At 33.5% G+C, this 12,322-nt stretch overlaps 1 protein-coding gene across 6 annotated transcripts in view; it reads left to right on the forward strand.

Moving 5' to 3' along the window:
- LOC135198484 (voltage-dependent calcium channel subunit alpha-2/delta-3-like) overlaps positions 1-12,322 on the forward strand; it is a 585,611-nt gene that overhangs the window by 487,156 nt on the left and 86,133 nt on the right. For 5 of the 6 annotated variants that reach the window (XM_064226069.1, XM_064226068.1, XM_064226070.1 and 2 more), the window contains exons 25-27: positions 1,670-1,726; positions 4,477-4,579; positions 8,537-8,569. In XM_064226069.1, coding sequence (XP_064082139.1) covers positions 1,670-1,726; positions 4,477-4,579; positions 8,537-8,569 — 193 coding nt within the window. The remainder of the gene's footprint in view (positions 1-1,669; positions 1,727-4,476; positions 4,580-8,536; positions 8,570-12,322) is intronic. The other variant, XM_064226067.1, reaches the window with a different exon arrangement.

Below are 12,322 nucleotides of genomic sequence, written 5' to 3' on the forward strand. Positions count from 1 at the left end.
GGCGACAATATCCGAACCTCGTCTTGTACCGAATTTAAGTATAGTCAGAGGAAACAGTAGCTTTCTGTCTATACTAAATCTTTCTTTTTCCTTCTCTGTCACTATATTTGATATAAGACTAACACAGTAAGAATAAGACTAAATAAAGAATTAGTTTGTATCTCTTGATGCTCCTTGAAAATATGTAATATAGTATGTAAATTTATATTTCTGAGGATTGCTTGCTTAATTCATGTATTTCCATATAAATCTCGTTCATCAGAAAATCGTGTTTTAATCTTACTGTATCTATGTAACTTTCTTCCTATATCTGTATGTGGTTGTGCCTGCAGTGGTTAAAAAAAAGTTTTTTTTAGTAAGAGACTGAATCTAATGAGAACACTGTTCCATGCACTTCCCGTTTACTCACAAACAACACTATGGACTCTCTCTCTCTCTCTCTCTCTCTCTCTCATTAATGTGATGGTTTGTTAAAATGACCCTTTCTAGTTGAGTATTACTTGTCACTTAATCCTTTGTCTCTCTTCTGCCTATTGTTATTAAAACTCCATAGAAATAGGAAGGAAATCATCTTTCATGGACAGTCAAAAATGAAGATTTGTCAAACTAGAACCTTCCATGGTTCTAAGAACTTTTATGTCCAAACCAGATCTTTCACACTCAAGTCAATGCATTCAAGTGAAGTTTGGAGGAAGTACTTCATAATACCTGTCATCGCAGAACTTTGTCTTGTACACGGGACCGTTCCCATAATGGGGCTTCTAGAATTTGATTAGGGAACGTTCGGAAATTTTGTAAGTTAAGTGCTTGGAATCAAAGGTTTGTGATTACTTAACAAGGTGAAAGTGATTGTCTTTTCTGTTCACTGTTCAGGATTAGTTTTAACTTTTAATTGTGTTCCATACTTGATACTCTTACAACTTTTCTAAAAATAAAAGGAAATATTCTTGGAATTCTAAACTGTACCGTGGTTTAATTGTTTTTAGTAATGCTTGGATATTTCAAGATTCTACATTTAATTTAGCAAATGATGCAGTTGCAGCTAATCACCCATGCTTTTAAGGGCCTGATATTTATTCGCTAAATGAGCTATTTACAAAATGCAGTAAATGGATGCACTATTTTAACTTTTATCTCGTACTAATGCAAGGATTAGGATTGAATGCGTTTTCCCTGACCTGGGCAAAGAATCCACAAGACTTTTCCACAGACCTGGGCAAAGAATCCATGAGACTTTTTTCCTCGTACCTGGGGAAAGACTCCATAAAACTTTTCCCTTACCTAAGCAAAGACTCCAGGATTCTTTTCCTCACACCTGAGTAAAGAATCCATGAGACTTTCACACTGGTTTGGGCAAAGAATTCATGAGGCTCTTTTATTCTTTAGCTGGGCAAAGAATCCATGAGAAATTTTTCCCTCTACCTTGCCAATGAACCCATGAGATTCTTTTTCCCTGAGCTTGGCAAAGAATCCAGAGGACTCTTTTCCTTTTACCTGGGTAAAGAATCCATGAGACCTTTCCCTTTACCTGGACAAAGAATCCAATAATATCCGTTCCTCTCTTCTTTTATGTAAATGCTCTTGTTTGCTTCCTATACGGAAACGGTCCCGTTTGTTAGTGCCTTAAATGAGTGGTTTGTGCTTGGCTAATGCTCCTGCCTCCCTCAAGCAGCCAAATCGCGGATGTCTGGCGGACTCGAGAATGAAAGACGAGAGAACTACTACTGTAAGTATTTCGGCTTTGTGCATTACAAGAGATTTGCCATGGATATATGAACTGATTTCTTCCCTTTGGTGTATAGTTCTGCATACATTTGTTTAAAAGAAAATTGATTTATGGAATTATTTAATTAAGTATATCTGATATAATAATAATTTCACTGTGAAATTTTCTTCAAAATCATCATAAAAAATTTATCAAAGGATTGTACGTCGTCGTCTTTATGAAAAAAAAAAATAATATATATGTACTGTATTTCAAATCTTTAGGCAAATACAGATATTCCTTTTCTGGTAGAAAATCTATGATTACCATGTAAGCAGTAAAAGTGAAACTTATGTCAATATTTCTCGTTGTACATACAGTACATATAAATTCCAATATAACAAACTAAAATCAGTTGATGTATGCCTGGCAACTTCTCTTGTATTTCCTTTTTAGTCTGTGTGCTGAGTATCCTGTCTGAGTTTCCAAAGTCAGTATTTTAATTTGTGGTATTACTGCTGTTTGTTTTCTACTTTATTATTAGATCATAAGATGTCATTGCTCCTCCCTGGATTTAGGGACGTTGCTGAGTGAAACAGCAGGTTTCCAGATGGAATAAAAAAAAAATAAAACTCCATTTTCTTGCACTGTATAGAATCTGCATAGAATGACAGATTCATCATGCCTATATTGTTGGAATGTGATAAGGATTTGGTGAAAAAAATCATCATATTTCTTGAGAGTAGTGAAATGATCAATAGAAGACTCATAATTAATCCTGAAGTATTTTACATTGTCAGTGCCGTTGTCTTGCTCAGAAGTGTTTCGTTATTTGCTGCTGGCATGAGCAAAAGTCCATGCCGGCATATTGCCAACTTAATCTAACAACAACCACGAGGTTTACATGCCAGGCTGTTTGATATTTAATCATTGCAGTGACATCTTGAATTGTCTTGTGTGTTGCTGAACCCGTGACCAAATATCCTGACGGTTTTTTTTAATTCATTATTTCTATGAGACTTAGGACACAGACTAAAACAACTTAGGATTTCCTAGTGGGCAATATCCCTGGTCCTTGGCTACATGCTTCAGAATCATGGGGCTTGAATGTATCATTGTTTTTCCCCTTTTTTATTTTCTTTAGGACAAGACTAATCAAGGAGAATCAGATACAGGACTTGAATAATATTCTTGCCACAAAATATTCCCGTGGCCCCATCATTAATTTGCATGCATCAGGGATACAGGTGACATCAGTTGAAGTTATAATGGATGAGGAGGATGTTTCTAACCAAATATAATTGTACAGCTGAGACAAAGGGTATTGAGTGAAGATTAGTAATGACTGAACATTTTATGCTATTGTCATGCAAATGAATAGATTTTTAGTGCAAGTTTTATAAAGTGTAAAACAAATATTTCATTTGTGCATTCATTTTGAGTTAAATGGAATATGCAACTAAAATGAAAGACTTTCAGGGTAGCTTTGTTGAAGTACGTATATTCAAGAATAACTTTGTATTATCTTTATCAAAACTAGCATGATTACTGTACAAGTATAAGAGCTGGTGTAACTTTGTATTATCTTTATCAAAGCTAGCATGATTACTGTACAAGTATAAGAGCTGGTGTAAGTTATTTTTGGAATTAAAATAACGATAGCTATTGTATTCTAATGTTTCTTTTATCAGTCCACTTAACTTTATAGGATTTTACCCTGATTATAATGTGTCCTATGTCACTGATGAACTTCTACAATAGAGAATTTTGCTCCGAAAATGTGTCCTTTGTTACAGAAGAATATTTTTTGTTTCTGATTAACTGTCACAGTTAACTTTAAGGATGTTAATATACTATCAGAATAAAAAGTACTTTGTGCAGAACATATACAAATTTAGGAAAAGAAAATAAATATTTAAAATGTCCATAAACAAGTTCCAGTCTGAGGATTTTGTGAAAGCCATTTTATGCAGTATCTTACTGACATTTTTGTGTGAAATGTTTTAGGATTGTCTCGCTGGTTCTGTGTAATCACTAAATGAAGAGTGTAAATATAATGAATGATCTCATAATTTGAGGTGTGAGTAAAGGAAATGCTAAATATTCCTCATGGTGTTAATTTTTTTACTTTGAGATTGTACATTGCTGGGGAGAAACATTTTAGTAACCCTATAGATATATAATATATCTATATATATATATATATATATATATATATATATATATATACATATATATATATATAATTATTAGGTTTTGTAAGGTTGCTTTTTCTATGAAGTGACAGTCATTTTATTTATTTACCTATTATTCCAAACGCTGATCTTAAAATGTGCAAAGGTAATAAATTCTAAAAAAATGTTACTGGGAATGAAGTGTCCCAAAATTTTTTTAGGTAAAGTTGAGTCCTTCACAATGTAGTATTGCCATGTAGCATTAGCGTAAAAGTAAATCAGTTAAATATTGTAATCATTTATAACGTTTAACAAATCAATATATCTTGACCTTAGTGTTCTTTTATTGATCAGTACTTTATTAGGCTATCAAGTAACTAATTTCTTTTGATTAGGTCTTTTGTTTAACTTTAAGCAGCTATCTCTTTAAAAGATTGTGTCCATTATCCTTCAGTCTAGTTTTGTTATTCCTTTACCCATTATCATAAAGTTGTTTTATTTCTTAGAGTTATACCATTCTAAATCAAGGTATAAACAGAAATGTGCATTGAATATACTCTATATATTTGAAAATAATGTTTGGTTTCCTCTTTTTAGGCGACAAAGACCTCATCCAAAGTCTTCTGTTTGACGCCCGCGCTACCAACGTTTACTTTGCCAACAAAAAAATGTTTGAAGATTCCATTAATGGAGACAGAAAGTAAGTGGAGACCTCTTGTTGCTCATGTGGTAGCTGCCAGGCAGTGTCTGCACACTTCGCACAAGTGCACTTTGTCTTGTCTGTTTGGCTGTTTTAAGCACTCGCTGATATTGAACTGAGTGTTAAATTCCACCGAAAGAATACCACTTTTATAATAAAACAAATAGGAAAAAAGGTTTACATAAAATGGAGTGATGATTCAAATCCTGTGTAGGAAGATTGAGTTGGTAATTAAGTAGATACCGAGTCAAGAAACTTAAGAACCTCGTAATGAAATGAGATTAGGATAAACAGATGTTATAATAGAAATGAAATATTCCAAAGAAAGTTTTCTAGTTTAAAAAGTCGGCGGCTAGAAGTGCACTTTTTTAGTATAAATTTTAGGGAAAAATTGGATTATCTGTAGTTTTCAATAGTGAATATTGATTTGTGGAAAATTTAATCATCTTTGGTATTTTGGACACTTGCTATTTAAATCTCTAGTATGGAACATAAATGCCATTATATGACTTAAGGTGATACCCTCAGCTAATATGTTATGTTGCACATACTATAGAATCAAAGTACGTACGTTAGAATAGTAGTCAGGTTACATTATTTAGATTAATGTGCAGTTCCTTGTGAAAAGAAGAATTCACTTTTGGAATTACTGAGTAAGTGCCCAGTGTAATGCGCGAAAGAGAAAGAGAGTAATTGGTGAATAATCGGTTTAAAAATTGAGCGTGTTTTCAATGTACATTTTCCCACCAAAATTGTCGTTTTCCTCCCACGAATACCGTGACACTTGTGTAAGTGTGTGGGTGTGTATATTTATGTATGTATGTATGTATGTGTACCCAGAGACATAATTCCTGTTAACTTTTAAATCTGTGTGAAACATTCCATAACTTGAAAAGTTGAGAACAGACATTTGTAATGACATTGACCCATACAGCATTCCAAAGTAAAACAATTACTGAATTAGGGCTAAATGATCACTCATGAAATGTATTGTTTTAAGGTTCTCTGTGTTATAAATATATTCATCACAGTCATGAAACTTAATATCGTTCGTGTTAGCTATAACTGAAGTAACTTACAATCAGTCACTTATATAGAGGAAATTTGATTTAATTATGCCAATTTCTATTTTGACTTGAAATAGTGTACAAAAGGATTTCATTTTGATTTGTATTTTCTGTTTAACTTTCTTATTAGTCTTTTTTTTTAAGAATGACTGCCTCATTAAATAGGCTGTGCAAGCACCAGTTTTTCATTTAAATTTAATTCAAAACTTAGATGCTATTTAAATCATAATGATAACAATGCAAATATAGAATTAATAATCATTTTCTATCCAATTCTTACCATTAGTTATGATATGCTGTAATTTGTTAAGTGAAACTGTTTTTTTTTTTCTTTTTCCCGGTCTATAAATTTCTATAAGATGAGGAGTCGTTTATCAAATTAATAGTTAAATAGATATGAATGGCTTTAACTTTTATCGTCGAGGAAAATGCTATAATAGTTTGATACTATAATAGATTCACATCAACCGTGCATTTGATGTCTAGGCCAGTCCCTTACGATGCTCCTGATTGGCTGTCAATAAGCCAATCACAGGGCTAGAAGCTCTCAGTCTCTCTCGAGAGTTCAAATAGGCAGGGTTTATGTTCCACCTCTTCTGAGGGATACGTCTTTCAAAACTATCCCTCATGAGAGATGGAACGTACATCCTGCCCATGTGAACTCTCGAGGGACCGAGAGTTTCCAGCCCTGTGACTGGTTTATCAACATCCAATCAGAAGCATCATTAGAGACTGGCCTAGGCAGATGCACGGTTGATGTGAATCTTACTATCGTTGTTTTATGCCTGAGAAGCATTTGAGTATTTTTAAGCCTCTCTTAACTAGCAATACAAGGATAAGATAATCTAACACCATAAATGTAAGATCTCTGCTTAGGTTATTGAGAGATTTGCTCTTACAGCAATATGGCAAGAGCAAAAATTATTTTAATTTTAAAATTTGTGTAAATCAGTACATGTACTGCAGGTCAGAAATAAATGAGAAAAAGAATGAGCGTCAGTGGTTCAAAAGACAAGGTTAACTAATACAGAAATAATGTAGCAGAAGTATGTAAAATAAGTTCACAATGAAAACGCAGTAACCAATTTTACGAAATAATGTACTTCCTTGATAACTGTAAGGACTTTGAATTACTGTTTCCTGATTTTAGATCGTACACAATATATTTTTCACAGAGAATAGACCTAGATATACTATTGTAGTAAAAATGAAAGTCCAATTTATACATAGTTTTCAGAAGAAAGAGCACTTTCCAGACTTGCAGTATCAGTTATATCATAATATTTGTAGGTATCAAACAATTACATGCTGTAATTTTAATATGTCTAGTTTAACAACATCATTATAGCTACCGAGGTTGTTGCATTTAACATATGTTTTGCACTCCTTGCGCATGCTTTCACTCAGGCTTGACCTTGTGTAACTTTGTGTGAAACACATGCACAAACGTATCAGCACCGCCATATTATTTACCAATTGTCCAGTCAGGAGGGCATATCTATGACATGAATGCATAAAATCTTTACTTAAAAGTCGTCCATCCACTGAAGAAAGTCTAAAAGTAACTTTAGGAAGCTATTATCTAACGTTATTTACCTTTCTTATGCAATATATAAATTCTTGCTGCATTGTCATTCTTCTTCTTTACATTTACAGAGTTGAAGTGCAGTTTTTTCCTTATTGCACATAGGAAAAAAACTGTAGAATTTCTGTAGATATGCCCTTAATGATTGCACTTAACTGTATATTAGTTTAATTTCGATGTGTCACAAGTGGCAGTGTTCTTCAAAGCACAAATGGAATTATTTAGCTATTGTAACTGATTGCTTTATATTATTGAAGTCCATCTATCCTTTTTTTTAATTGGATCACTGTCTACTTACTTTTTTTATATTATTTTAAATTTTTATTTAGTTTTCAATATTTAGTTTTCTATATTTATACCACACCTATTCTATTAGTGGCAATACAGGGTGTGTTGGTATGTAAGCAAATGTCCTCCATTTGCCTACAGATTTTTCAAGAAAATGTTTCAGAAATTGCTAACACTAAACTAGCCACTTGGTTGATAATACCATAAACTTAACATGTAAGAGTCTGTCTAGTCTAGACTGGTTATCTTGTCGACAGCATATACCAGCGCCTCAGTGGCGTGGTTGGTTTGGTGTTTGCTTCTCACCTCGGTGGTCGCGGGTTCGATTCTCGGCCATTCCATTGAGGAGTGAGAGATGTGTATTTCTGGTGATAGAAATTCACTCTCGCCGTGGTTCGGAAGTCACGTAAAGCCGTTGGTCCCGTTGCTGAATAACCACTGGTTCCATGCAACGTAAAAACACCATACAAACAAACAGACACCATATACCATGTGGCACTTACTGAAAAAAGAAGACCATAGGTAGCTAAGTAAGAATGGCTATACTTCCTAGATTGTTGCCCCCGACACAAGCAGATTTTTCAAAATATGGCCAGAGCAAATGTGGAGAGACTCCTTTTAATAAAATCTGAACTTTGTAAACAATGCTGTGTGAAACTCTCCACCAAGTCCCTGTGTCTAGAATGGATCTTGGATAAGTGCCTGCTCACTTTGAAAGAAGTTCCCAGCAGGGGTAAAGTAGAGCTTTACTCCTTAACAGAATTCATGAAATTGCACTACCAGTCATGATTGGACTGTCGTTTGTACAGACATTTTTGTTTGATGCTTTTGGTTATGGCTATTTTATTCCACTTGGTTTGGTGGCATTTATTTTCTTATTTTAGGGATTTTATCTTTGGTTGCAATTTTCTCCTGGCCTTTGACTCATAAGAGACCTCTATTCTGTCTACTGGATTTGTTTTCCGTACATGCCACTTTTTTACAATTTGCACTAATGCCCATTTCCCTTCACAATAGCCCTATGGAGATGTACATGGCACTACTCTTCAGGTACAGTATCTTACCTTTGGGGGTTTAAATTACCTGATGGTCTTTTAATTACACTACATGAGTCTTTTTTGCCATATCCGGATTGGTAAGGAGAGAGTTCAGTGTTTATTGAGCTTAGTGTATTAATGGTATGTATATACGTATTAGAATATTGTGGTGAGGCCATTTTCCACTGACAATTGTTTTATATTTGCATGTTTTATGTTCACTGCAAAAAAGTTGAGTGTCTCATGTTCTGTATTTATTTTGTTTATTCTAAATAACAGAATTTCGCAGTCGATGGTGCCCATACAAATTTCCTGTAATTAAGAATTCATAGACTTTAGCCTTTAAGTAACGATTAATGATAAAGTTTTGCCGAAAGACTTCATAAGCAAACAATGAATTGAGGAAATTCAGATGAAAGGAAAATTGACGGGTTGCTTTGGGTTTCCTTTTGGGTGCTATTTTCAAACACTACTTGATGTAAAACAACCTTCATAGGATGAAGGGAAAATGAACATTCCAGTTTGAATCACTGTTAGTTTCTAAAACTTCTACCCTTTTTCTCATGAACTCCATCTTTTAGAGTTATTTCAATTGAAGTATGTTTCAGTCTTGATTGACTTGCCATCCTTAATACGTATTTTTGTGAAAGTTCGTTTTTGCTCCATGGAATCTGTTAAATTTGAAATTTTTATACACTAGGAGCATTGCTATTATTAGTATATACAGTACATTGCCATCAGCACGTTATATATATACATCAGAAGTTGTGAAAAATCATAAATCGTTAAAAACATTTATTTTTTTATCGTAATGATACCTTTGAGATCTCTAACCATTTCTTAAGTATTTACTCATCATAAGCCTATTTATTTTATATACAGTAGTAGAAATATATATTTTCAAAGCAAATTAGTTAAGTAGCATTGTGTTAAACTCATGATAAGTTCAGTCTTACATTGTAGCTTTATCTTCTACTTTATAGTGGTAATTGAAATATTATTTTTGGGTTTAGATATACTATACAGTATATTAGCTCATTAATGAACTGCAATGTTAAACCAGTAGCCTCAATTTCAACTAAAGTGATCCCTGTGATTTTTTTAATAGATATACTAAGAAATTGTCCAGGTCTCAGTCTGCTGTTACAAATTCACCATATTCGTCCTATGATAGTTTTAGGATATTAATACTACTGAAATGTCACTAATGCTGTTTGGGGAGTTGGCATACTATTTGTTTAGGGTGGTTTGTATGGACCAGTGTAGAAAAGCTATTAGCTATTAGTCTTTTTGCACCATCACAGAACAGTCTTAACACTATCATTTTATTTCAGATGTACTGTAAGAATTTTTATTGTATTCTTATCACACAGACCCACAATTTTGCAGAATGCTGAAGGACTTGGGCATTTTATTCTGATAATATTAAACTTATGCTTCATGTTTTGCAAACATTTCACCTCCTTACTGTCCTTACACCATATAGGCAAAACTATGGAAAGATGATATTGTTTCAACAGGTATACGTTTAAATATGCCCTAACTCATTGGGCAAAGGCAGTAACTTCAGTAGAAGTCTTTAGCATATCACATATTTTTTTAACCATCCGAGGGAGTTCATCGGCATCGCATTTAATTCTTTTCGCTGGATTGTCATCATATTTAATCTTTCCAGATTCATTGTGATTCACTTTTATTGTGGCGTGGTAGTTAGGTCATTTCATTCAATGTCGTATTTGGTCAGACAACTCTGTAGAGCCTTTTGTTGTTGTCTCAAGGCTTCCTATTTTCTCAAAAATCCTGACTTTGCAACTCAGTATTTTGGGTAGTAACAGGCCATATATATATCATACAGTTTTTAGTATTACTTGTGATAAGAGTAGTTGCACAAGATTCAACAAATGTGATTTATAGGTATTTTAAGAATTCTGAATGGCATTTAAGAGAGCGAGGTAAAAATGAGGAAGATCTTAGAATAATAAACTTACAATAGGTTGATATTTTGCCCTTTTGCATTATTACTTTGTGGATTCATGACTGTGTATTAGTTTTATCTGTGGACTTTGATGCAAATTATTATCATTGCTTAAGTATGTGAGCATCAGTCAGGTTTTTCATTTTCATTCGAATTATAAAACCAGTTTTTTCTGTCTTGTAAGTTTATTTCTTATATAGGATACGAGAAAATAATATAAGACTGTTATTGCTCGCTGTTACCTATCTCATGAGGCATCATGTTTAGTGTTAAACCGCTGATCATTTTATTAAAGAACTACAAATCAGGAGTACAACCTAGGTAAAGACAATAGATATTTGCATAGACGTGTAGACAGTGAAGACAAATCAAATTTCTGTTCTTTGGCAGGAACTCTTCTGCACTGCCATCCATACTATTATATTCAAGCCTAGAGATAAGAACTATGAAAAGAGAAGCTAAAGATAAGCGGAGATTTTAGGATGGTAAAGCACAGGGTAGGAATTAATGTTATTGGGAACGATGAAGATAGATAGGAAATTAATTAATAGGCATTTAGAACATGAAATTAAAATGTAAAGCAGTTAGAAGCTATTGAGTAACAATATACTGCTACTACTTATATGGTTTTCAAGCTTTTAAGACATGAATTACTAGGGAACATGCATACATGAGTCAACTTGTCACCAGTCAAGATATCAAGTGGTTAAATGCTTTCATAGGAGAAGAAAAAAAATAAAACAGCCACAAAAACAGGTTGAATTTTTTTTTCTTCTGACCTGGTAGACCTCTGTTTTTCCCGGTGTCTTTCTGATCTTGTTCACAATGCATTTTGTAAACTAGCAACATAATGGTTCACTTCCTTTTCTACTCTGTCAGCTTAGTAAACACATTCCTTGCCTTCATTGTTTCTGTTCACAAAGACACTTTTCTGGGGTTATACTCTCAAATGATTGGGGAAATGTTGGAATCACAATGTCAAATTTGCAACTGAGTGCCCATTGCACATAATAGAAGAAATGAGGGTAGGTGTCTTCTGTAATAACCAAATTTTTTGTTTGTTTGTTTCATACACTAAAAACTTGTTGCTGAACATCATTAATGCAGCACATGTTGAAAGTGTAAATGTAAGAGAGAACTTTCAAAACTTGCGGACTAGAAGTCAATTTCCGTTTCAGCGCTGAGTGACCTTATAGGTTCCAGTGCGAGGCCTTTGTACTAAATCCTATATTCAAGTCAATTCAATTCATAAACCGTTTAGTATGTTTTGCCAGTTTTTAAACATTTGATGCGTTCAAGTATCACCTTGATTTTGATATGATTTTGATTGAGCAAAGATTTAATGTTATAGAATACTATTACGAAAGAAGTTTTAAATCTGCCTTTGTGTTCTTACGGATATACTTTTAGCGTGATTTTTTTAAGCCATATCTGTTAAAGATTCATCGCTGTAAGTCATGAGCACAAAAACTATGAATGGTTAGTCCTTACACATTAAAAACATTAACAAAGTATAGTGACAAGTTGTGATTGCATTGTTAGACTGTAGCTATGTTGCCATTACAATTCATATTTATTCATGAAAGCACCAACATATCATGCTTTACCATAAATCATTGTAGAATTTTCCGAATACCAGCCATAATGACTAATATAACATGTCTTTCTTCCCGTATCCGAGAAATAACAATCTCGTCACCAAATTATTTTTTTCTAAAATGTAAAGCTGCCTGGATTCTTTCTAACTTTGTTTATACCATTTACGTCATTGTTTATTCCTGAGAAGAAATT

This window comes from Macrobrachium nipponense, chromosome 22 (genome assembly GCF_015104395.2).
Source record: "Macrobrachium nipponense isolate FS-2020 chromosome 22, ASM1510439v2, whole genome shotgun sequence".
In the NCBI taxonomy this organism is placed as follows: domain Eukaryota; kingdom Metazoa; phylum Arthropoda; class Malacostraca; order Decapoda; family Palaemonidae; genus Macrobrachium; species Macrobrachium nipponense.